The sequence below is a fragment of the Erythrolamprus reginae genome, chromosome Z, assembly GCF_031021105.1.
Source record: "Erythrolamprus reginae isolate rEryReg1 chromosome Z, rEryReg1.hap1, whole genome shotgun sequence".
In the NCBI taxonomy this organism is placed as follows: Eukaryota; Metazoa; Chordata; class Lepidosauria; order Squamata; family Dipsadidae; genus Erythrolamprus; species Erythrolamprus reginae.
Window position 1 is genome coordinate 58,671,532 of NC_091963.1, and position 27,433 is coordinate 58,698,964.

At 41.1% G+C, this 27,433-nt stretch overlaps 1 protein-coding gene across 1 annotated transcript in view; it reads right to left on the reverse strand.

The window, feature by feature from the left end:
• Window positions 1-27,433, reverse strand: part of ADCY1 (adenylate cyclase 1) — a 424,936-nt gene that overhangs the window by 26,488 nt on the left and 371,015 nt on the right. The window contains exons 16-17 of the mRNA XM_070767120.1: window positions 21,784-21,930; window positions 18,697-18,795 (exon numbers count right to left, since the gene is read on the reverse strand). Of these exons, the coding sequence (XP_070623221.1) occupies window positions 18,697-18,795; window positions 21,784-21,930 (246 nt within the window). The remainder of the gene's footprint in view (window positions 1-18,696; window positions 18,796-21,783; window positions 21,931-27,433) is intronic.

Here is a 27,433-nt window from a genome sequence, read left to right on the forward strand (position 1 = left end):
TGAAATTTGTTGGTTTAGTCTTTCTTTAATATTTTCTGTTACTTTTGGGAGATTCTACTAATCAAAAAAATATGTAATCTGTTCCACTTCTACAGGTTCATTGTTTTAATATAGATTATTGTAGAAATTCCGTATAATTTGTTTTTTACTGTCCATATCGTAACAGATTTTCCCTTCTTCTCTTCTCTTAAGGCAGCTTTTTTTTTCTTTCAATTTTTTGAGTTTTGTGGCTAGCCATCTACCCAGTTTATTGGAATTCTCAAAGAAATTCTGTCTATTATTCTTTATTTGTTGGGCCAAGTTTTCTTTTTCTAGTAGATTTAATTTATGTTTTATAAGGATCATTTGTTGTTTAGTCTCATTCTTTTGGGGAGGACATTGGAGTTTTTCTTCCAATTCTTGATAATTTCTTTCTAATTTTTCTCTTTCTTCCCCTTTTTTGGAATTCTCTAGCCATGTAAGAAATTGTCAGTCCTCTTATCACTGCTTTTGCTGTATCCCACAGATTTTGTAAATTGGTTTGTTCTTTAGTGTTTTCTTGGAAGAAGAATTTTAATTCTTCTTTCATTCTTGTTTTATATTCATTATGTCTTAAAATCGCTCTTTTAAATGTCCATCTACTATTTTTTTCTTCTTTCCCTTTCCATATTGTTTTTATAGCATTGTGGTCAGAATCTAAATTTGTTTCAATCCTAGTGTCTTCTAACTGCATATTTATTTCGGTTCTTGTCCAAACCATGTCTAGTGTTGAGCAAGATTTATGCCTATTTGAATAGAATGTAAATTTTTTTAGTTAGAGGATTTTTTCCCCTCCAGCTATCTCTTAATTTAAATTCTTTAATCAACTCAAAAAAAGCATTCAGAAGAGTTCTTCTATTTTGCCTTTTATTTTCCTCATTAAGGTAGTCAAGGTCTTTATTCACAACTCCATTAAAATCTCCTATTTTACAAATATTGTCACCCACAGTTTCTCTCATCTTTCTGTGTAATTTTTTTATAGAATTTTTGTTGTCCTTCATTTGGGGCATATATGTTAATCAAAGTTATTGGTTTTTGACAATTTCCACAATCAGAATCCTACCCTCCACTTCTTTATAAATCAATTTTGCTTGGATATTTTCGTTTATGTACATTATTACTAGTGTTGGGCGAACCGAACTTGCACAGTTCGGGTTCATGCCGAACTTTGCAATATTCGGCATGCAGAATCTGAACCCAAACTTTTTTGAAAGTCCATGCAAAAGTTCGGTGTTCTACACGAACTCCATGAGGCACCAATCAACAGTGTTCTTCTTAGCTGAAGCCATGTGGTCTCTGGACATAAAACGCAAGAAAAGGCTGTGATTGGCCATGTGTCCTGCTGGCCAGTGATTGGCCAGCCAGATGCATGGCTTAGATTGGTCCTGAGGGACACCTGACCTGCCTCTATAAAAGGCAGCACCATGAGGTCCATCGCCATTGCAAGAGATAGTAGCTAGTTAGAGACAGTCCTGTTGCTGCTGCTGAGAGTGAGAGATAGGTTGGGAGATTTCGAAGAGCAATTTGGCTGCAACTGCTAGCTGCTTCACTGAAATTGAGATTTCTAAACTGTCTTCATCCAAGGTAAAGAAAGAAGGAAACTTGTATGGGCAGGGGACATACCAACGTAGCCAGCCAGCCAGGGCACGATAAGAATAAGACAGGGGCGCAGGGGAGGCAATTCCTCTCCCCTCCAGCTGCAGTTCTAAAGTGTTTTAATTTGATTTTGTGGGAAAAGCCAGCCAAGTCTGCCACCCAGGACCCAAGAAAAAAAAGGTTACATAGCAAGACTGCAGTTTTTGTCTACAACAGTTCCAGTGTGCCCTAGTGCCCGCCTTGTCCTAGGTGCCAAGCCTGCCACCCAGGACCCAAGAAAAAAAAAGGTTCCAGAGCAAGCAACAGAAACTGGGATATTGGCAGTTTCTGTCTGCAACAGTTCCAGTGGGCCCTAGTGCCTGCCTTGTCCTGGGTGCCAAGCCTGCCACCCAGGACCCAAGAAAAAAAATTTCCAGAGCAAGACTGCAGTTCCTGTCTACAAAGGTTCCAGTGTGCCCTAGTGCTCGCCTTGTCCTGGGTCAAAGCCTGCCATCCAGGGCACCAGAAGAAAAAGACTTTTGTGTGCAGTTTCCCTGAATCTTGAGGTTTCTGCAGTTCTCAAGTGTGCCAATTTGTTCCTGTGGGCATAGCTACCTAGTCATCGCTGCATCTTCTGGCTGCCACTCAAAGGGGAACCACACTTTCATAGTTCGGGTACATGCAGAATTTAAAAGTGGGCGGTCAGTCTTGCATTGCTGCTACTGACCTCAGTCAATTTAATTTTGGGTAAAACAAGGGCCACTTATATTTTCCTGCATTTCCTTTTTCTATCCAATCTGAAGCCTCTAGTGCTCTCTGTAAATTTATTTTTGGGTAAAACAAGGGCCAATTCCTTTCTCTACATTTTTTTTTTCTATCCAATCTGAAGCCTCTAGTGCTCTCTGTAAATTTAATTTGGGGTCTAACACGGGTCCGCTATTCTGGGAGTTGAAGTCCATTCATCAAGCAGTAGCTCCTTTTTTGAGCTCTGGGATATTGGTAGATTTCTCAGCGATAAACTTGTCCAACATGCAGATTGGGTGGAAAAAGTTCATGTAGAAGTGATCAATCGAGCCATTCCAGTAATTAAAAAGTGCTATTGCTAACATGTTGTAAGCTGCCCTGACTCTAAGGAGAAGTGCGGCATAAATATCAAATCAAATCAAATCAAATCAATCAATCAATCAATAAATAAATAAAAAGGGGTGGATGGTCAGTTTTGTCTCACTACTGATCTCTGGCTATTGTACTTTTGGGTCCACCACAGCAGGACCACTTTCTCTGCATTTCCTTTTTCTATCTAAAAAAAAGCCACTAGGGCTCTCTGTAAATTTATTTTTGGGTAAAACAAGGGCCAATTCTTTTCTCTACATTTCCTCTTTCTATCTAATCTGAAGTCTCTAGTGCTCTCTGTAATTTAGGGTCAAACACGGGGCCACTTCCTATATCTGTGATTTTAATGTTTTTCTGCCTAATACAAGGGCTCTACTGCTGTCTGGGCATTTAATTTTTACAGGGCATTTATTTTTAAAATTCTCGGTCCACCTGAACGCCGCACCTTCTTCTGTTCCTTGGGCCAGTGTCACTGCAGGGCTTCAACCATGAAGAAAGCCGTGAAAAAGGAATGTGGCCGTGCTGGTGGTGGTGGTGGTGGTTATGGAGCTGGTGCTGCAGGGGCAGAGAGAGGGCGTGAAACATCTGTGCCTCATACCCCTTCCTCTGGTGCAAGCAGGCGCCTGGGTTTGATGCAAGAAGAAATTGGAGATAATATGGCATGCAGCGGTACCTTTTCCTTGATATTGCCTTCTACACACTCCACCTCATCTGCGTGTTCAGGGCCCTCGTCATCACCCCCTCCAAAACAGCAACCCCATGTCACCCAGAAGCAGCAGAGTCTTTAATGCTGTTTGATGACACTTGTAACTGGAATGCCATGAGCCGTCCACCTGCCCCATCCACAGTTGCAGAACTTGAGCTTCCGGATAGCCAAGAGCTTCTGCCAGAGGATGAGGAGGTGTCCAGGGCATCATCAGGGAAGACCACGATGGAGGATGATGTGACCCAACACGCTTATCACAGTGTTGAGGTTGAGAGGGAGGCTAGCGGGGAGGAGTGGGTGGAAGAAGATGCCAGGGGTGATGATGAAGTGCTAGATCCCACGTGGATCAAAGGCAGGCAGAGTTCAGAGGAGAAAGAGGTTGCGGTGGTCCCACAGTACCAGGCAGCCAGCAGAAGAGGGAGAAGGGTGCAAACCCTCAGTGCTCAGTCTGATGGTACTACTGCCCACCGTGGCCAGGGACCAAGCACACCACATGTGCCACAAAGAATGTCACCAGCATGACATTTTTTCAAGCAGCTTACAGATGACAAGACAAAGGTCATTTGCACGCTCTGCCACCAGTCCCTGAAGCAAGGGAGAGGTGTTAATAATCTCAGCACCACCTGCATGACCAGGCACCTGAATACAAAACATGAGCGACGGTGACAACAATACCTTCAAAGTATTCAAACGCCTGGGTCTTCCTCTTCTGCTGTGGCTGCCTCGGCCCCTTCCACCACCTCCCCAACAACAAAGCCACCTGTCTCTCCTCAAAGGGACAATGTAGGATCACCACCAACACCACCTCCACCAACAGCAGCAGCAGCAGCAGCAGCAGCACCAGCACCGGCATCAGCAGCACTGGCACCACCACCAGCACCATCGTCAAGCCTGTCTATACCGTCCCTGGGAAGCTTTCAGCTGTCCATCCCTCAAACTTTGGAGAGAAAGCGGAGGTTCAGCCCATCTCACCCACGAGCCCAGGCCCTGAATGCCAGCATTTCAAAGCTGCAGGCATTTGAAATACTCCCCTACTGCCTGGTGGAGACAGAAAGTTTCAGGAATGTTTTTGAAGTGGCTGTCCCACAATACTCCATTCCCAGCAGCTACTACTTTTCACGCAAGGCCATCCCTGCCCTGCACCAACATGTAGTAGATAAAGTTTGGTGTGCACTGCACAATGCTGTCACATCACCACCGACACATGGACCAGTAAACATGGCCAGGGCTGGTACATGTCTCTCACTGCCCACTGGGTGAATGTAGTGGCGGCTGGGAATGAGGCGGGAAGCAATTTAGCGCATATCCTTCTACCACCAAGGATTGCTGGACATCAGTCAGTGCCTGCTGTTGCCTCCTCCTACTACTCTGCTTCCCCATCTTCACCTTCCACATCCAGTAAACGCAGCCCAGCAATCTCTGACTTCAGAACAGCCATAGGATAACAGCAGCAGGCGGTGCTGAAACTCATCTGTTTGGGCAAGAGACCACACACCGTCCAGGAGCTATGGACCGGCATCCAGGGGCAGACAGATGAGTGGTTGTTGCCGCTGAACCTGAAGCCAGAGAAGATGGTGTGGACAATGGGTGGAACCTTGTGGCAGCCTTGGGCCAAGCAAGATTGATGCACATCCCTTGCCTGGCGCATGTCCTCAACCTGGTGGTGCAGAAGTTCCTGGCCAGTTGGCGCTGCTGAATAAAGTGCGTGCAGTGTGCGTGCACTTTCGCCATTCCCACCCTGCTGCTGCTCGCTTATCTTCCCTGCAGAGGAACTTTGGTCTTCCCATCCACCGCCTCATCTGCGATTTGCCAACCAGGTGGAATTCCACGTTGCATATGCTTGAAAGGGTGTGTGAGCAACAGCAGGCAATAGTGGAGTTCCAACTTCAAAACGCCCGGGCGAATAGAAGTGCAGACCCACAGCACTTTACCACCAATGAGTGGGCCTCCATGAGTGACATTTGTGCTGTGCTGCAGTACTTCCAGTATGCCATTGATATGGTCAGCACTGATAATTTCATTGTCAGTGCTACCATCCCCATCCTTTGCCTACTGGATAAAACCCTTCAGGCCATGCCGGAGGATGTGGCACAGGAGGAAGCAGAAGAGGAGGAGGAGGAGGAGGAGGAAGGTCCATTTTCCCAGGCATCAGGGGGGCGCAGCCATGGCTCTCAGGGTGGGCCACTGGGCCGAAAGCAGCCAGGTACTCTGCTGTCCAGCCAGCATAGAGTTTTGGGAGGAGGAGGAGGAGGACTTGTAGCAGGGCGGCCCCCAGTGCAACTCACGGACATCAATGGAGCGTGGCTGGAGGGAGGATCAGCAGAAAGAGAAGAGACCTGTTGCTGAAAACATCGCCTTGACTCAAGGCAGCCTGGCTCACATGAGCCACTGCATGCTCCAGTGCCTGCGCAATGACCCCAGGGTAGCCCGCATCATCACCTCTGCCAATTACTGGGTGGCCACTCTGCTGGATCCCCGTTATAAGGACATCATCACCTCCTTGATCCCAGCACTCAAGCAGGAGCGCAGAATGTGAGAGTACAAGTGTGTGCTCGTGGACGCACTAGTGACAGAATTCCCACAGCAGTTGGAGTGCTCAGTGATGGCACGCGGAGGAGGAGGACGCAGTCGCCAACACAGCAGTGGCACTGGCAGCACCTCACTGAGAGGATGAGCATGGCTACAATGTGGGAAAACCTATTCCAGTGTCCCACACATCCACCACCATCAGATGTGATGGCCCATACCAGAAGGCAGAATGTGACACGCATGGCAGATGACTACCTGTCCACGCGCCTGATGGTTATTAGCGATGCCTCCACCCCCTTCAATTTTTGGGTAGGTAAATTGAACACATAGCCAGAGCTTGCCCTCTATGCCCTGGAAGTGCTGTCCTGTCCTGTGGCAAGTGTCCTGTCCAAGCATGTGTTCAGCACCGCAGGAGGGGTCATCACTGACAGAAGGATCCGCCTATCCACAGACAATGTGGACATATTGACATTCCTTAAAATGAACCAGGCGTGGATCCCATGGGACTTGGCTGTGCCACCACCTGAGTGAGTGGTTAGAGCGTTTGCTACCACCACCACCACCACTTCCCTCCCGACAGCGGTAAAATTCATCTTATGTATGCATATAGTCAGGTATATTTTTATTGAAAAAGTTTGTGTATAGTTTGTGTTCGAATAAGGTTTGTGTTCAATAAAATTATTTTTTGCACAGATGTTTTCTGAGAGCCTAAATGCATGTTCCTTCCAAGGTATGTCACCATTTGAGAAGCTGAGATATCCAGGTGTATTTTCATGTAAAAATCTGTGTGTGTTCTAATCCAGTCAATTGTTGTACTGTTCACCTGGCCAGGCAAAAAGATTATTTTTTGCAGAGTTGGTTCCATGGAGCCTAAATGCATGTTCCCTCCCAGAACTGTCACCTTTTGAAAAGCTGATATATCCTGGTGTATTTTCATGGAAGAATTTGTGTTTTTTAAAAATTTTACGGAAAAGGACGTTGCAGCAGTGCTGCAAGCAAAAGGAGGCTGGGAATCCCACGCTGGGATTCCAGGGGTGGGGCTTTGACGTCACGGAGACTCCTTCCTGGCGCGTGGCTTTATTTCCAGAAGAGTTCGGAGTTCGGGTTTGGCAAACTTACCCGAACTTCACGGCAAAGTTCGGCCGAACTTGCCAAACCCAAACTTTGTTGGGTTCGCCTATCACTAATTATTATGCCTTTTTTCCTTTCCTGGGCTAAGGATGCAAATAAATTTCCTAATTTAGGTCTTTTAAGTAGATATTCATATTTTTCTTTTATGTGTGCTTCTTGAATTGCAATTATATCTGCTTTTCTTTTACTCATCTGATTCAAAACTTTATTTCTTTTTTTTAGTGCATTTAATCCATTTATATTTACAGACTATAGCTCAATTCCTAGGTTAATTTTTGGTTGTACTCTTACTTCATTTATACTTTGGCCTGACTACTCTCGTACTTCTAACTTTCTTATGACCTTCTGTCCTGCCATCTCTATGATCTTCTTTACCTATCCTTTCTATCATTTCCTCTTGTTGTTTTCATTCCTGGTCTTCCCTTCTTGTTTGTCTTTCTAGTTCTGCCTTATCTGAATCTCCCACTTCCCCTGTATTTCTCTTCTCTATCGCCAACTCGTTACCAAAATTAGTATCATGAAATTCTTCTGCCTTTTCTATGGAATCTATCGTAATCGTTTTTTCTTGCCATGATATAATTATTCCTTCTGGTGTCAGCCATCTAAAGTTCACATTGTGTCTTATTAGTTTAGATGTCAAGAACATATAAGGTTTCCTCAGATCACACATCCTTTTTGAGACCTGTTTCAGAACCACCAGTTGCCTCCCCCTATACTCGATGGGATCCTCTTTTGCTCTATGTAAAATTTCATCACGTATCGATTTTTAAACTAATTTTACATGGAACTCTTGGGGAGATTGTGGCGCCTAGCCTAGTTTGTATTTATACGGTAAATTCCATCCATCTCTTCTTTCCCTGTCCCTAATGCTTTACCCAATATATCTGCCATCACATCAGGGAGGTCTTCACCTTTTTCCTCTCTCAAATTTTGAAAGCGCAGGTAGTGATTGGTTTTTTCATTTTCCAACATTATGACTGTATTTTCTAATTCCCTATTAGCTTGCGTTAATCTATCGTTCATCTCATCCAGCCGTCTATGTTCCTGATCCATTTTTTCCTCCATTTCCTGTAACCTTTGTTCATGTTTTAACATCTGTTGCTGAAAGACTTGATATTTAGCATCCGTATTTAACATTCTTTCTTTTAGCTCTCCAGTATCATTTCTAACCTCCCTTATCTCCTTTTTAATATCTTCATGATTTTTAAGCATCGTTTCTTGCATTTGCATAAGCATCAGTTGTAAATCTTTAAAAGTGTTTGATCTCTCTCTTTGTGTCATCATATCTTCTATAGACCTCTGAGATGGACTAGGGATTGCTGAGGTAGATTGATTTATGGGCCTCCTCCCTGACCGCAATCTAGACAAATTGGATAAACTAGTCATTTTGTTATATTTTTTCCACAAAAACGCCCAACTCAACAAACCGTTCTCGCCCCCTCCACAATTTATTTTGTTAAAGGCTATTGGTAAGCTAGGTAATATAACAATCTATATAGATATGTATAATAATCTTATTTCTCCTAAATTAATACAAAATGATAAAAATAAAATTGATATTGATTATTATATATAGATATTATTATATAGATATTATTGATTGTAAATTAGCTATAAATTCATTAACTGATTATAATTACACTATATAGTATGTTCAACAATTAATAGAGCAGTTTATAGTATATACAACAATTAATAGAGCAGTTTATCACAAAAGAAAAAAAATGATTCAAATAAATTCAAATAAATATAATATGAAATCACCAATTACCAAATAGAATGAGAGAGAAAAGAATCAACGATGGAAAGGACAATAAGAAAAGTCTCAAAGGATAATCAGACAAGAATTAATTAGTTATATGATAATAAATCCGTTCAAGATCAAAATTTTCAATCAATCCATATTCAAGAATGGCTAAATCCAAAACAAACATACGCTGAAGAAGGTAGGATCCTAAATGTAGAAATTATAATAGATTATTTAAAAATATTGATGGTAGTATATGCTCCAAATATAAACCAAAAAGAATTTTATAAAAAAGGTTTTGAGCAGATTAATAAAATAGAAGGTTAGAGTATATGTGTGATTGGGGATTTCAATGTTGATATAAGTAAAGATTATAATTTTTTTTTTAATGGTGAGGAAATATAGACTTAAAGATTTATGGAGAGAAAGGCATCAGACAGAAAATCAATATACATATTTTTCACCCTCTCAGAAATCATGGTCCAGGGGGCTAGAGCCGAAGCCGAAGCGACACAACAGATTCCTCAATTCTCTGGGGTAGGCTGTTGAACCACGGCTGATTGGGGTCCAATTATGTGGTCTATCCTGACCTGGAGGGTCAGGTGAGAGAGGGAAACATCTGGGAAACCATGGGATACCGCAAAATCCTGCAGGTAGCCAGTCCCCTGACCATCAGCCTGCTGAAGGTAACCAATTGCCCATAGCTTCAGAGGTAACCTGTGGCAAAGAGGCTCTGGCAATGAAATGAAAGCCATCTGATGAGAAAATTGCTTTGGAGATCTCAAATCTGGATTTTGAGAGAAGAGATATATTGGAGGTTTCTAAAAATTTGACTTTGGACTGAATTTTGGTGAGGGAAGAAATGCGAAGATACCAGAATTCTGATTTCTGGCTCAGCTGTGGGGAAAGTTTTGTGTATTGCTTTCTCTCCCAAATGCTGCATTTAAAGTGCCAGAACGATATTATCAGCAGTGTTTTTGTAAAGTGCTACAACTTTAAAGAAGCTGATATTTTAAAGAGAAAACTATTTCTGCTTGCCTTGGCTGGATTTTTATTTTTTATTACTTTCTTCTTATGTTTTAAGATACTTTAAAAATACTTCAAAAGATTTTTTCTTTCTATTTTTTTTTAAAAAGTCTTTTCTTATACTGCCATCTAGTGGCAAGGAGTTAAAAGAAAAGTACAGGCTGTAGCATGAAAAAGTTATCTAAACTGACCTTGAGATTTTGTTACATTTAACAACAAAGCCAGGTGCAGCTTGTGATTCAGTGTGTTATTGCCACAAAGTGATAAAAGGTGAACAAGGACAGAAACACCAGCCTGAAGATGACGAGTGAGACCTCGTCAAAACGTCGCCAGAAATTTCCAAATCCTACACGGGAAGAAACCCGAATATACCAAGACTGTCATACCTGTACCCGTGAAAATCTATGAATAAATAAATAAATAAATAAATAAATATATATATATATATATCACATGTTTTTTTGCTGAATTTGAAAATTAAGGGAGACTAGGATAGATCTATTTCGGCCTTATTTTGGCCTCATCAGCTAGCCATACCCACTGGGACTTGAACCTGCAACCTTTGCCTTGTAAGGCAGAGAATTATCCTCTAGGCTACAGTATCCAATCCCTTCAGCTCTGCACCAGGGAAGGGTTACCTATTTTTGTGTCGAATCACCCGGGTGTATTGAAGGAACATCACAGCTCCTTATTTGCCTCTCGGCCCAACCCAGGGCCATTTCCAAGGCAGTTAATTTTATTGATAGCCGACAATTCTATCTGTATGTGTCACATGTTTTTTTGCTGAATTTGAAAATTAAGGGAGACTAGGATAGATCTATTTCGGCCTTATTTTGGCCTCATCAGCTAGCCATATATATATATATATACGGCCTTATTTTGGCCTCATCAGCTAGCCATACCCACTGGGACATGAACCTGCACCCTTTGCCTTGTAAGGCAGAGAATTATCCTCTAGGCTACAGTATCTAATCCCTTCAGCTCTGCACCAGGGGAGGGTTACATATTTTTGTGTGGAATCACCCTTGTGTATTGAAGGAACATCACAGCTCCTTATTTGCCTCTTGGCCCAACCCAGGGCCATTTCCAAGGCAGTTAATTTTATTTATATATATAATCTTTATTAGCTATAAGATACAATATTAAAATTTAAATAAAAACAATTTTATTAATGTTTGCATTGATGTAATGTAACTTTTTATAGTAAAATTAACAATGTTGTATAAAATGAATAGACATTTTTAGATGAGGAGAGATAAGAGTCTCCACTGAGTAATAAGAAACCTTTATATATAATTGATTTTAAGCATTGCTGTTGTGTTTATAACTATATATTGTTTTTTTTATACCCCTCCACCCCACCCCCCAAAAAAAGAAATCATGGTCCAGAATAGATATGGCATGGGCAGGCACAGAAATAGAAAATAAGGTAAAAATAATATTCAGATTGGAACAAATATCTGGGCAGATCACCATCCAATAATAATAATCTTAAAGGGAACAGAGAGAAAGAATAAAAGATGGACAATGAATTCAAAAGTAACAAAAGGGTCATTCCGTGTCAAGTGGACCAATTTTAAAGATCATCCCCACCTTACCAACTCAGATTTTGATGAAATTCGGCATATAGTTTCTTTATGACTTAAAACTATGCTGTGCAAAATTTTAGTTCAAAAGACTAAAAATTGGGAGTTCTAGGAGACCTCAAGTAAAGGTTTGCAAAATGCTGAGTCAGCAAAAATGACATTTTGGGCTAACTTCCAGAAGCTGTAAACGTGGCAGTTTCAGTAGTATGTTGGAGATATTTGGAGAACTGCACACATTGTAAGTATTTATATACTGACAAAACCCCACATCTTACTTTTTACATGGTTCAGGCTCAAACTTTGCAAAAAAAAAAAAACCCTCAGAAATGAATTTACAGTAATCTTCAGGCTGCTGTAGTTTCAAAACTACTTGTCCTTTCAGGTTGGTTTTTGGCAGGTGTACTCAGTACACAGCTGCAATGAGGACTTCCAATTTGCAGCACTTTCCTTCAAGTTGTTGAAAAAATATAAGAGTTCAAATTTGGTATTTAACGTTTTTTTGTCAAATTTTGGCTATCTTTAAAAAATATCCTCAACTGCTTGTGGGCCGCCTGTGATTTCTGCACTGCACCCTTGATACAAGGGCAGTAAAAGTGATTCATTTTTCAATAAACAGCATTTTTTAAAAAAATAAAGAACACATTATGTTATAAGACTGTGTTCAAGAAAACTAAAAACCAGGAAAGTTTGTTAGGAAATGGAAGGGTGATGCCAGGTTTCATAACATGTTTGAAGAAATCTTCTTTAGCCAGTTAGGTTGGCCGACCTTCTTATTGGTGGCCTATGTTGTTGCAAGGCAGAATTGACTGTTGCTGGGGGGGGGGGGGTTCCACTGCACCTGTGCTATAAGTTGCATTATAACTTAGAAAGACAGCAGTGTGCACACAAGTAGAACCTGTTCTGGGTTGTGATTATTTGTTCAAACTGATGTGAATGCTCAGCAATGGATCCAGAATGATCAGATGAATTTCCACTTTGCTCAGTTGGTCATTCAAATACATCAGATTGTCACTTACTGACATACAATAGAAGTAAAGGTCTGAAATTAAGTGAAGTGCTTCTGCCTGATCAATAAAAGTTGTTGCAAAAGCGTTCTGGACAGCTTTTTGATGCTGAATCAACTATTTGCCACCATCATGAAGCCTTATTTCTGACAAGGTTTGAATCTTTGTAAAGAAGCTGCTGTAACCCTTTTTCCAAAAGTGGTTATAAAGCAAAAAAGTGCTTATGAGTGCTGGATGACACACTAGCAGGCCAGCTAAAGGCCATTATAAGCAAAATATTTGTGCCAGGTCAGAAACTGTCGAAAAGAAGTCAGTAACAGAGCTGCTCATTCTTCACCATGTTCAACATCGGCAGATGATGAACATATCAATATTTCAGGCAATCTTAACAAAAGTTTGAATTCTATTGCTGATTCTCCATTACAGTTCAGAAAAGTCAGCAAGCATGATATATGAGGCTATACCAAGCGCAAAATCAAGTAAATGCAAAATACTTTTACTTTTATTGTAGTTGCTGGTGGTTTTGACCCAAATGAGTTTGAAACCCAAGCTACTAGTCAGAAATGTGACAAATGTGCTGATTATGATGACCTGTTATGAACTGAAGAACAAAGTTCAAGTATCAAAGATAGTACAGAAAAACTGCAAATACTAACGTTGGCACCAAAAAGCTGGTCTATTGAAAGAACAGCCTCAGAATTCATGGTTTCAACAAGAATGGTTAAAAGAGCATGAAGTCTGAAAACAATTTATGGAATTCTGAGACAAGAAGAAAGGTAAAGTGTTATCAGAAGTGTTATTTATTTATTATTATATTATATTACATTACATTACATTACCCATATATACTCGAGTATAAGTTGACCCAATTATAAACCGAGACACCTATTTTTGCCACAAAAACTGGGAAAATTTATTGACTCGAGTATAAGTGGAGGGTGGAAAATGCAGTGGTTACTGGTAACTTATAAAAATGAAAATATGTCTCCCCCCCCAAGGCAGGTATAGGCAAAAAAAAAAGCAAGTATGCCCCTCAATCCCCCACTGCTCCTGCTGGTTTGGGTTAGGGTTAGGGTACCTGGCATCTCCTTGCCTCAAAAATATATAATTTCCCCCTCTATTTACTATTACTGAACATCCAATATATACTATTTAATTCTATGTTTATATGCCATATGTGTACATACATATTACGCACAGGCACACAAAAATATACCGTACATTATCTACTATATAAACTGTATATGTATATACACACAGAGAGAGCTCTTGTAAAATTATAGACATTTAACCTCACTTACTGTGATGGGAAAAACAAACCCAGAGTCCACTTTCTGACACACATTTAACCATAACTAGAACATTGCACATGCCTTCAGATGTATTGAGTAAAATGTGGTGATTCTCACTTAACAACACTTTTGCTTAACAACCATAATTTTGGGCTCAATTGTGGTCATAGACCGGCCTTCCTTCCTTGCTTCCTTCCTTCCTCTCTCTCTCCTTCCTTCCTCTTTTCTTCTACCCTCCTCCCTTTCTTTTTCTGTCTGTCTGCCTTCCTTCCTTTTTCTTTCCTTCTTCCATCCCTTCCCTCCCTCCTTTCCTTTTTTGTCTGTCTTCCTTCCTTCCTACCTACCTACCATCTTTCTTAGCCAGTCTCTCTTCCTTCCTACCATCTTTTTCTGTCTGCCTTCCTTCCTACCATCTTTCTTTCTTTTTTCTCTTCCTTCCTTCCTTCCTTTTCAGTCTGTCTGTCTGTCTGTCTGTCTGTCTGTCTGTCTGTCTGTCTCTCTTTTCTGTCTGTCTTTGTGTCTTCCTTCCTTCTACCTTCCTAGCATCTTTCTTCCCACCCCCTGGTAAATTACACAGTCAATACTGTACTGGTTATTATTTAAGGTTACAAAGGAAATGAAGAATCATTTTGAGTATTCTCTAAAATTTCTTCAGTGGGATCCATAGCTTATCTGGCAAAAGATTTTTCACTTGACAGGAGCCTTGGTGCAAGGCAGAAGTCCCGGCAGATGGGTGGCTGGCAAGGACCATGCGTTCCCATCCGCCCCTTGCTCCAGCCATTTCAGAGGACACCCCCCCACCACCCTGTCTAGTAATTTTCTTTTGGAAAAATTCCTTGCTGCAATCCCAGCCGTTCAGTTTTTTTAAAAGCTGAGTGGCTGGGATTGCAGCAAGGAATCCCAGAGCAGGCGGGGGAGGGGCCTCCATGGACACAATCGCCTGCGATTGCTGCCTGCTTAGATCCCCCACCCCCACCACTGCCAGGTCGCAATTCGGCAGTGGTGGCGGGGATGGGTGCCTGGGGCATGGATGTGACATTCCCTGGAGGAACAAAGTGGGGGGAGGGCAGCAATTGCTGAGGCAGCCCGGTGACTTTTCTTAGAGAAGCAGCAGCATCGGGAATGTCACTGGGATCGGCAAACACAATTCGCCGCTACATCACGTAGTCCTAGGTGCTTGGGAAGAGCCTGACTGGTGATGAAATATGAAATCCAGTATAGTGATCTCATTTGCTGTGTTGTATTGAAATAATAATAATAATAATAATAATAATAATAATAATAATAATAATAATAATAATTTAAAGTGTTCATTATTGAGGATCTATAGAGTCTGGTCAAAATTACTAGAATAAATAAATAGATTTGGACAATTGGCAGGGTTTAAAATTAACAAACAAAAACCCCAAATTATTACTAAAAATATGACAAATATGCAGAAAAGATCTAGCAGCAAATTTAGAAATTCAAATCATCAATAAGGTTAAATATTAAGGGGTAATTTTGTCATCAAAATGTATTACGATTAAAGAAGATAATTATATAATATTATTAAAAAAGGTAGAGACACAATTTACACATTTCATTAATTGGAAGAATATCTACTATCAAAATGTCAGTCTTATCTAAACTATTATATTACTTTCAGACGATTCCAATCAAATTAGATAAGAAATTCTTTTAAAAATTAGATAAAATAGTATCTAAATTTATATGGGAAGGAAAGAAGCCTAGAATTAAATCGAAGTGGCTACAAGATAATAGAAAACAGGGGAGACTCAGAAATCCAGATTTCAAATTATATTATCAAGCCTCAGTGTTAGTTTGGATTAAAGAGGATACAATTAAAAAATAAGAGACTTCTGGGGCTTGAAGAGAATACATTCATACTTTAGAAACCATAAAGTCAGAGAAACGCTATTAGGAGTATGGAATAAAACTAAAAGACAGTACTATAGGGAGATTCCAGGTTGGCTCTCAGGAATGGAGGCCATAATGCACCCAAACATGATGGATTTAGATAAAATGGTAAGATACTCACAGTTATTGGAACCTATTTTCATATGTGGCAGACAAATTAAAAAAAATCTGGCATAAGATGCAAATTTGGATAGAAGAAATTGTACAGCAAAAGCTGGAGCTAAAACCAGAAATATTTTTACTTGGTATTTTGGAAAAACCAATGAAAAAAAAACATTACTACCTAATTCCACATATTACAACAGCAACAAGGATAATATTGCTCAACACTGGGAAAGAGAAGTAATACTATCTGAAAGATGTTTGATAAAAAAATACTTGATTGTGCAGAATTAGATGATGGAGCTTAACTATCAAGAAGATTCAAAGTACTATGAAGTATGGAAGGATTTTTATGAATGACTAGGAAAAAAGGGGGAAAGGAAGCTGTATTAAAGATTGGTAAATATGTTCAAAAAGGTTAAAAATATTAGATTTGTAAACTTTAAAAATGTTGTAACAATTGAACATACATGTAAGAAGATAGGGAAAGAGCATTTAATAAGATAATTGATTTGAAAATTGGTTATACACATACCCAAATAGTAATCGTTGGTAATATGCACCATATGATAACTGATAAATAAAGACTGAGCTGTCAACGAGACAGCAAGGGGGTTATGTATAGTTTGTGTTTGTCATGTCTATGTTTTTCTCTTTCATTTCTTTTTTCTGTTTGATTTGATGGTTAATGTAATGATGTAATGATTGAGAAAATGTCTTTTAAAATGTATATATACTAAATAAAAATTATTTTTTTAAAAAAATAATTGTTCTTACTATCAGAAAATTTCTTACTATTTTTTAAATTATATCTCTCTTGGACAAGCTATCACCCATTATTTCTTTTTTTTGGCTCTAGAAAAGTTAATCCCTCTTCTTTATGAGAACCAGTACTCTCCCCAAGCTATGGTCTAAAGCAGTAGTCATCCCCATCTTCAAAAAAGGAGACCCATCACTAGTTGACAACTACCGACCAATATCACTATGCTGCGTCCCTTGTAAAATCATGGAATCAATCATAAATCGATCAATCACCCTTTACCTAGAATCTAATAACCTACTATCAAAAAAACAATTTGGATTCAGAAAGAAACTATCCTGCAACCTACAACTACTCCACTGCAAAAACATCTGGACTACCCACCTTGATCAAGGAAAATCCATAGATGCAATTTATATCGACTTCTGCAAAGCCTTTGACTCTGTGGTTCATGACAAACTTCTCCTAAAACTCAAATCCTATGGCATCTCAGGACTCCTCCACAACTGGATTACTGCATTCCTGTCAAACAGGCAACAAGTTGTCAAAATCGGAAGCGCCATTTCCTCCCCTGTCCCTGTCAAAAGCGGCGTTCCCCAAGGCAGCGTACTAGGTCCTACTCTTTTCATCCTATACATCAACGACCTCTGCGATAATATCGCAAGCAACTGTGTGCTCTTTGCCGATGATGTAAAACTTTTCAACACCACTGACAACACACTCACTCTCCAAAAAGACCTTGACTATGTTTCAGATTGGTCTAACATCTGGCAACTTCGAATCTCATCCAACAAATGCTCTACCCTCCACATCGGCAAAAAGAACCCAAACCTCATATATGAACTGAACAAACAAATTCTCACAGCAAACCCACACTCAGTAAAAGACCTCAGAATACTAATTTCAAATGACCTAAGTGCTAAAGCCCACTGCAACAATATTGCCAAAAAGGCTTCCAGAGTTGTAAACCTGATTCTACGTAGCTTCTGCTCTGGCAACCTCACACTACTGACCAGAGCCTACAAAACCTATGCCAGGCCCATCCTCGAATATAGCTCATCTGTCTGGAACCCTCACCACATCTCAGACATCAACACTCTTGAAAACGTCCAAAGATACTTCACCAGAAGAGCCCTCCACTCCTCCACCCGAAACAGAATACCCTATGAAAACAGACTAACTATCCTGGATCTTGAAAGCTTAGAACTGCGGCGCCTAAAACAAGATTTAAGTATTGCCCACAAAATCATTCGCTGTAATGTCCTTCCGGTCAACGACTACTTCAGCTTCAACCGTAACAACACAAGAGCATGCAACAGCTTCAAACTCAATGTCAATCGCTCCAAACTTGACTGTAAAAAATATGACTTTAACAATCGAGTCGTCGAAGCGTGGAACTCATTACCTGACTCAATAGTGTCAACCCCCAACCCCCAACATTTCTCCCTCAGACTCTCCTCGATTGACCTCTCCAGGTTCCTAAGAGGCCAGTAAGGGGCGTACATAAGTGCACTGATGTGCCTTTCGTCCCCTGTCCAATTGTCTTTCCTTTCCCTTTTATCATATATATTCTTCCCTTCCCACCTACTTCTCTTCCTCTTCACTTCCTATCTTTTATATATCACTTAATGTCTATTCCCTTTCATATGTATTGTATATTGGACAAAGAATAAATAAATAAATAAATAAATAAAACCATTCAAAATATTGGAAGACAGTTATTGTTGGCATGTCTCGGTTTAGCTAAGTATGAGACCTTTGACATACACCGAGCAGAGAATTTTAACAGAGTGTGGATGTGTGATAAAGCCAAGACACAGACTTAGTTAAATAAGTATTATTTACATATAAACAAAATATAAACAATCCAGAATAAGCACGAAGCAAATACAGGATAATAAGCACTGAGCAATTACAAGATTAGAAGCACAAAGCAAAATACAGTATAGATAATAAGCACGAAGCTTATACAAGAAGATACGCACGAAGCGTAAACACAACTCCCCCTCTCTCAAGCAAAGTGAAAAAGGAAATGACTGAGCAGAATAATAAGCTTTTATAGCTTCAATGAGGAAGTGATGAAACAGCCCTGAATATTAACTCTTCAAGTACAAGTTAACTCTCTAAGTGCACATTAACTCTTTAAGTACAAGTTTGGTACAAGTGGTACAAAGGAAAATAATTTACCTTGCTATCTGTAATTGGCACAAGGCCCACCGCTGCCATATATGTGCTTCCAATTGTCTTGATTTTTTCAATATCTTTGTAATATTCTTTGTCCATAAGCTTTGTTTAAAACACAAAAGTATTAAATATTGCATAATATTTCAGATAACAAAGAATGTATGTATCCCTTGTTTTAGCACATCCCTTTTACTGCCTCATAACTTTAGCAAATGTCATCCAAAGACTTCAGTGGCCATGAAAAAAGATTATGGATCATCCTTGTTATAATTCATGTAGCATATTAATTCAGCATATTAATCAAAACCTATTTATCTTTGCTTGTTTTGTTTAATACAATAAGAATGAGAAAGTATACAGTTTCTGAATTTTCCCCAATTTCTTAAATAATATTTTCATTCTGAAATATACAGCTCCATTGGAGAAAAGCTCAGAATATTAGGAACAATTCAAGCCATTGTCAAATATCTTCTGCTGTGGAGGTGCCATGAAGTGATATACTATAAATTGGGTGGGTGGGGTGGGGGTAGATGGACAGAACCTGGACAGAAGTGGACAGAACGGCTCCCTCTGTTTCATCTAGCTAAAACTTAACTTTGATATACTTTTGCTAGTTCCTCCCTTCAAAATTGGTCTACGGTAATTCTGTTCAATTTTCAAAAGGATTACAGGCAGGCAAAAAGAATCCCAAAGCTCTATACACAATTTCTTTCAAACATTGCACTTGGTTTGAAAAAATAAAAAGGTTGGAATTGAAGATTATAGAGGTGACCATGAAGAAAATATGCAGCATCTAAATATGAACTTAGCCAGGAAAACAGAAAAACATGAGCATAGTTCCCTCTAAGCTGAGCAGTGAGCAATCGCTCACTTAAAAATCATCATCAACTCAGAGTTTTTCAAACCTGCCCAGAAGCCGAGAGGGAATAAGTGAGAGGGAAGGAGAGAAAGAGGAAGAGAGAGAAACAGATAGAAAAAAGAGAGGAAGGAAAAGAAAAAGAATGGGAGTAAGGAAGAGAGAAAGAAAATCAAAATCTAGTTTGAAACTAGCTCAACTATTTAAGTGGCATTTTGATATTGATAGAGTTGCCCTATTATGAGCTCACTGTTATAGACACACAGTACAGTATTTTATTTAGAAATTTTCTGAGGCAAAACAGGGTGGGTTGTTTGTTTGTTTGTTTGTTTGTTTGTATTTATTTATTTATTTATTTATTTATTTAATATTTCTGTGCCGCCCAGTCCGGAAGGGACTGCCGCTCAGACACTATACTTTTCCGCTCTTCCCCCCAAAAAATTAGAGGGAACACTGAACATGAGGCAGGAACTCAACAATGTTTTATCTTGATTTTTCTTGGCATAAGAGAAGGAAAAGAGAAATAATGTAAGAATTTCATATTTTTATTACTATTGTCTTTATCAATAGATTCCTATAATTGTGTTGTTTGTTTCCTGACCTGTTCCACTTAATAAGGTGACATACAATATATATGGAAATATCACAGAAGTTGCAGTGAAGCATAGCTGGTCATGTATGCTCTAAAACTACCAATTAATTATTTTCATAAATGGCACAGAGCCTTTAACTTTTATTATCCCATGAATCAATTCTATACATGGGAAGATATTAGAGGAGAGGCAAAGGAAAATCTAGTATAACAGCAAGTAAATGGAAAAAACTTCAGGGTGGACTGCAGTTTAAATGGTGTGGCACTGTATTATTGTACAATATAAATCCTTTTAATTTTTAAGAGAAATTTATGGCACAAGCTATCTGCAGGACCACCTTTCCCTTAAGGACATCTACCTGTCCTATCAGGTGACAATGGGTGGACACACTCCTATTCCTCTAATGGGAGCTAGAAGCATGAATTTTGCATGTGGAAGTAATGTGCTGGCATCTTGAAGCCGTAAGGGTCTGGATGGGCGTTAACATGTTAAAACTCGACCCCAACAAGACTGAAAGACGATCCCACCTGTCCATCTTTGGTGCTGGAGTGGGGAAGCAATTTCCCCCTCAGATAGGATTCGCAACTTGGGTACGATCCACAGCTGAGGGTTGAGCAACATCTCTCAGCTGTGGCTGCGGGGGCTTTTGCACAAGTCCGACTTGTCTACCAATTGCGGCCCTACCTTGACCAGGAGGCGCTCCATATTCATGCCCTCATGATTATTGTAATGTGCTCTACATGGGGCTACTTTTGAACAGTAATCAGCTGGTGCAAAATGCAGCAGCACATGCAATTATGGGCATACCACGGTATTACTCCAACCTAACATGAGCTGCATTGGTTGCCAGCCGGTCTCCAAACACAATTCAATGTATTAGTTATTACTTTTAAAGCCCTAAATGGCTCAGGGCCAGACTATTTATGTGACTGCCTCTTTCCTCATGCCTCCCTGCAGCCAATAAGTTTCCACAGAGTCGTCCTTCTCCAGGTCCCATCCACCAAACAATGTCAGTTGGCGGGCCCTCGGGGAAGAGCCTTCTCTGTGATGGCTCTGAAACTTTTGAATCAACTGAGTGCTTCGAGATTTGGTGGCATAGAAGTCAAATTAAATAAATAAATAAACAAACAAACAAACAAACAAACAGATAAATAAATAAATAAATAACTACCCAAGAGTTCCGCACTATCTCCATCCCAATGCTCTTTCAGAAAACCATTAAGACCTGGCTTTTCTGGCAGGCATGGAACTAGGACTGACTGCAAGTATGAAAGGTTTGTGTAAGATATTATTGTTTTTATTGTATCACTGATTTTATTGCTATATTTTTATCATTGTTGTATGTATGATTATTGTTAGCCACCCTGAGCAACATATAAATTAAATAAATAAATGAATGAATGAATGTTCCTGCCTTGTGAACAGTGAAGAATATTCTCTAAAGGACCATATATTCATTTTATCAGAAATTAATATTAAAGTTAATTTTGCTTACAGATTATTATAATATTATATTGTCACTTTCCAAATTTATTCAGTAGCTCTATTTCTCCACAACAACCCCGTGATGGATATTTGGCCAAACAGAAAGTGAGAGAGACATGGACCCAATGGCAATAGTAAAGACAAATTAGCTCTTACCTCATCAAAATCAGCTATAATTTCATTTAACAGGCGTAAACATTCTACTCCCATATTATTACCATCCAATTCAATATAAAAATCATTGAAATTTGGTATGGAGGCAAACATCACTCCTACTTGTGAATATGACTGGTAATACAAGTCCTGTAATAAATGATTACATTCTTATTAGATAAAGAATATTCAATGAAATATGTATGTATGTATGTATGTATGTATGTATGTATGTATGTATGTATGTATGTATATAGATGCAATATTAAATTATTATAATTATCCCTGATAGAAAAAGATGATAATAAAGAAAGAAAACCGATTACAAAAAGGTATCTTCCTTCTAACATTGTCAGTACAGTGATACCTTGTCTTACAAACTTAATTTGTTCCAGGATGAGGTTCTTAAGGTGAAAAGTTTGTAAGACGAAACAATGTTTCCCATAGGAATCAATGGAAAAATGATTAATGTGTGCAAGCCCAAAATTCACCCCTTTTGCCAGCCGAAGCGCCCGTTTTTGCGCTACTGGGATTCCCCTGAGGCTCCCCTCTATGGGAAACCCCACCTCTAGACTTCTGTGCTTTTGTGATGCTGCAGGGGAATCCCAGGATCGGAAAAATGAGCGCTTTGCTGGCAACGGAAGTCTGGAGGTGGGGTTTCCCAGCGAAGGGAGCCTCAGTGAAATCACAGCATCACAAAAACACTGAAGTCCTTGAAACCCCACCTCCGGACCTCTGTGTTTTTGCAATGCTGCAATTTCACTGAGGCTCTCCCCGCTGGGAAACCCCACCTCCAGACTTCCGTTGCCAGCAAAGCATCAGTTTTTGCACTGCTGGGATTCCCCTGCTGGGATACCCCTGCAGCATCACAAAAACACGGAAGTCCGGAGGTGGGGTTTCCCATGGAGGGGAGCCTCATGGGAATCCCAGCAGCAAAAAGGGGGGCTTCGCTGGCAACGGAAGTCCGGAGGTGGGGCATCCCAGCGGTGGCAGTGGGTTTGTAAGGTGAAAATAGTTTGTAAGAAGAGGCAAAAAAATCTTAAACCCCGGGTTTGTATCTTGAAAAGTTTGTATGACGAGGCATTTGTAAGACGAGGTATCACTGTATCTTCATTTTAATAAAAGGTTTCTTCTGTTTTAGAAGCCTTGGCTATTAACTATTTCATACTGTTATCCAGAATAGTGGAGAGAGTTAATACTGCTCAATATTTTCAAATGTTTGGAATTCTTTCTTGATCTTTTTCAATCATACAAATAAAACCCAGGACAAAAATTTTTTGGAACAAGCACAATATAATTAACTCATCTCATAATGGAAAATGGTGTTTTGTCAGAGAATCAAATGCCTTCTTGTAATCAGTCCATTTCAAGCTAGTCTTCCTTCTTGTTAGATTCACATGTAAATAAAGAGATGAGTTACAGGAACAGTTCAGCACCTTTATTTTCTATTAACTAGAACTAATACAGACTGCTGGCAGGCTGCAAGGTAGCCACTTTTAAGGGCTTCCCTGAAGCTTGCAAGCCACTGAGAGGAGTTTATTTATCCAATAAGTGGCAACTATGCAAATAGTCACTATGTACATCCGTATGTAACATCCCTCCCCTCTTAATTTCTGGAGTGTTCAATCAGGAGTTCACAAAGATTGTGTAGTGCTGTAAGTAAACAGATAGCCAGACAGTTCTACTGGACCTGTGTGAATCAGTTCCTCAGCAGTCTTCGACTGGAGTGGACATGCCTGTTGCTGTTCCTCCACCATTCCACAGAAAGATCTGAAACTGGCCTCCCGGCATGGCAGCTGAAATCCCTATTCCATCATTCTCTGATCTTGGGTGACTCCGCTGAATCCTAGATTTGATTGATAGGTGCTTGTGCTCCTTCTCTGGGCTTGAGAATAGGACCTCTGGTTGTCTCTCAATCAGGGTCTTGTTCTTGGCATGGTTTTCTGTATTGCTTGTTTTGTATGGACCCTCCAGTTGACAAAGCAAGGAGTCTCCCAACCTGTTTCTGAATTGGTCAATGTGTCTCTGTCACTCTCACTCATTGTCTAGTCTCACTGTGTATGATTTGGGGCTGGTGATTTCTATTACCATGGCTCTCACACATTTGGGGTCTTCCGCATAGTTTTGAGAAAACACCAAGTCCCCCAAAGCTACTGTCCTGGTTGGTTTAGTTGAATCCAGAGGTATCTTCAGGTTGTATGTTGGATTAAGTCTTTGCAGTTGGGACCTCAGTTTTTGCCCCCTCAATAGTTCTGTAGAGGTCCGGTTGGTAGTTGCACACGGAGTGATGTGCTGGGTCAACAAAACCTAGTCAATTTGTTCCTGCCATCTCTTGGACCCATTTGGTATAATGTCTCTTACATTATGCTCACTATTCTCTCCACTTGGCCACTGATAAATTCACCTAAAAGCTATTAAGAGTACATCCAGTTTTCAATTTGAAAAATGGTTTGTAAGCAGATAATTGGCCTGTAGTTGCCTGGTTATGCTCCTTTTGTTCTATCTTCCATTATTATGTATGTTTTGCCATTATTAGGTAAAGGTTTTTATTAAGTCGGAGATGCGGCAGGTAAGTAAGAGCAGTAAGTTCCAACGTGGAAAATAACAGGCATGGATAACGCAACGCTTGAGGTAACTAGCCGGTGACAGCTCTTTTATTTGTTTTATTTATTTTATTATTTAGATTTGTATGCCGCCCCCTCTCCGCATACTCTGGCTCAACAATATAACTACCAATAGGAGAACAATAACTTTCCCACCAAAACATGTCTCTACCCAGTGATAGGAACAGCCAATGACACGTCCCCTCTACTTATCACTGGGCAGAGACATGTTTTGGCAGGAAAGTTATTGTTCTCCTATTGGTAATTATATTGTTGAGCCGGAGTATAAAAGAGCTGTCACCGGCTAGTTACCTCAAGCGTTGCGTTATCCATGCCTATTATTTTCCACGTTGGAACTTAATAAACGGTTGTTACTTACCTGCCGCATCTCCAACTTAATAAAAACCTTTATCTTTACCTCCTCCCCCCTTGCGTTGCTGCCCACGTAATCATGCAAGTAGGCATGCCTTCCGCAGGCCTTTCCTGAGCATCGGGGAGGAACCTCTTCCCAGGCACCGCCCCATAAGGAGCCCCATCCTGGGATCTTGGCGGATTAGACCCGCCCAGTGAATCTGCAGCTGCCGGAAGAGCTGGCAGAACAGATGGATCTGGTAAGTTAGAGCCTTCATTACGGGTATCAGGGGACGTTAGAGGGGTCTGATTCTGGCTATTGGTAGCTGAGGAAAAATGTCTAGGTTTAAGTTGATTCAGATGATGGTGCCAACTGCGTCTGTCTGGGAGAGAAACATCAAAAGATTGGGGAGGCCTCTCCACCGTTACTGTTCCCGGAATCCATGCCGGGTCATCCCCATAGGATCGTACAAAAACCTGGGCCTCAGGAGGAAAGGTCCGGGCAGAGGGATCAGGCCATGAGGCCTCATGGGAATATAATGGGTGTAGCCTATCAAGAACGGTACGCAACTTGCGACCCATGAGAAGTTCGCCCGGGGTTTTTTAGTAGGCGTGGACGGTGTGGTGTGGTGAGTGGCCAGGAGCTCGGAAAGGTTATCCTGCCAGGAACCTGGCGGAAGCTTCTTCAGGGTATCCTTCGTGGTTTGAACCATGCGTTCTACCAAGCCATTAGAAGCCAGATGCCAAGGCGCTTTTAATGCTTGACGGATTCCGGCAGAAGCTAGAAAAATCTCAAAAGTGAAGGATGTGAACTGTAGTCCTTTATCTGAGACAATTAAATCTGGATAACCGTGGGTAGCAAAGAGGGAATTCAGGACACTGATTATGGCTTGTGACTCAGTGGAGTGCAGGTGACGCACTTCCAGCCACCGCGAATAAGAGTCCACAACCACCAGAAACATTTGGCCTAGAAAGGGTCCTGCCAGGTTGTTGTGTAGTTGGACCCAGGGTCCCAAAGGGGCTTCCCATGTAAGGGGAACTTGCCTGAGGCAGTGAGGGACGGTGTTCTTGACAGAGCAAGCATCAGGCTACCCGCCTCTCTATATCCTGGTCAAGGCCCGGCCACCAAACATAGCCCCTAGCCAGGGCTTTCCTAAGGACGACTCCAGGGTGGCCCTTATGCAGGAATGATAGTACTTGCTCTCTCAGGGGTATGGGAATGACGATCCAGGGACCACGAAGCAGGCACACCTGGACTACAGAGAGTTCTTCCTTGCAATGAAAAAATTGAACGAGCTCCAGAGAGGGCGAGTTAGGAGGCCATCCTCTTAGGACCTAAGAAAACACCATGGCCAGTGTCCAGTCGCAGCGAGAATGCCAGGTGACATCAGTTGCAGACAATGCTAAAGGACTATCAGTAATGGCCAGCACAGTGGAAGCCGGAGCAGGATTGTCCAGTAGATCAGGAAGTGGGCACCTACTGAGGGCATCAGCATGGGTGATATGGCGCCCGGGATGATAGAGAAGGCAGTAGGAGAAGTTGGCCAAAAAAGTAATCCAGTGGGACATCCTCGGAGACAGAACACTGGGGCTCTGTCAGTCCCCGGAGAGGAGGCCTAGCAGGGGCTGGTGGTCCGTAACGAGGTCGAAGGACCACCTGTAGACATAGTCATGGAACCGTCGGACTCCGGCAATGAGAGCCAGGGCTTCTCAGTTGATATGGCCGAAATTCTGTTCGGCTTTGGCCAGGGTCTGGGAGAAAAATGCTATGGGCACCTCAGAGCCATTGGGTAATCTATGACTAAGTATTGAGCCCACCCCATATGGGAATGCATCACAGGTTAGAACCAGGGGCAAGTTAGGTGAATACTGGGCAAGTACCACATTGGAGGTAAGTATTTCTTTTACAACCATAAAAGCGCCCGCCTCCTGAGGACCCCATGCTCATTTTCTGTTCTTGTCCAGTAACTGGTGAAGGGGCTCTGCCAATGAAGCCTTATGTGGAATAAAAATGGCATAAAAATTAAGCAACCCCCAAAAGGCTTGCAACTCCGGCTTTGAATGTGGGGTGGGGGGTTTCCTAAAAGCTGCAGTCTTTTCAGGAGTGGGGTGGATGCCGGCTGCGTCAATGACAAACCCCAGGAACTCCACCACGGGCACCCCAAATACGCACTTGTGTGGCTTAATCTTAAGACCCAAACTGTAAGCGGTGGCATTTGAACACTCCTCTATGGGTTATGATGGCCTGTGCATCAGCAGTAGCCTGATCGACAGGGAGTTGTTGGTACACCTGGGAGAGGTCCAATTTTGCGAACACGGTACCATCTCCCAAGGAGTACAACAGATGTTGCACCACTGGAACTGGGTTGGAGTGGTGTGCTAGAGCTTTGTTGATTGAACATTTATAATCCCCACATATCCTGATTCCCCCATCAACCTTAATCGCCATCACAATAGGCATCTCCCAAGTGGCCTGATCCATGGGATCCAAAACACCCTGGGCAATAAGGCAATCCAACTCAGCATCGACCTTTGAGCATAAGGCCAGGGGAATCTGGCGAGGTTTAAATTGGACAGGAGGAACCAAGGGATCTAAACTAAAAGTGTCAGGGGAACCCTTATAACAGCCTAGCTTACCATCAAAAGCGTCAAGATATTGGGCAGCTAAACGGAAGAACGCTCCGCCCCTCAGCACCAAA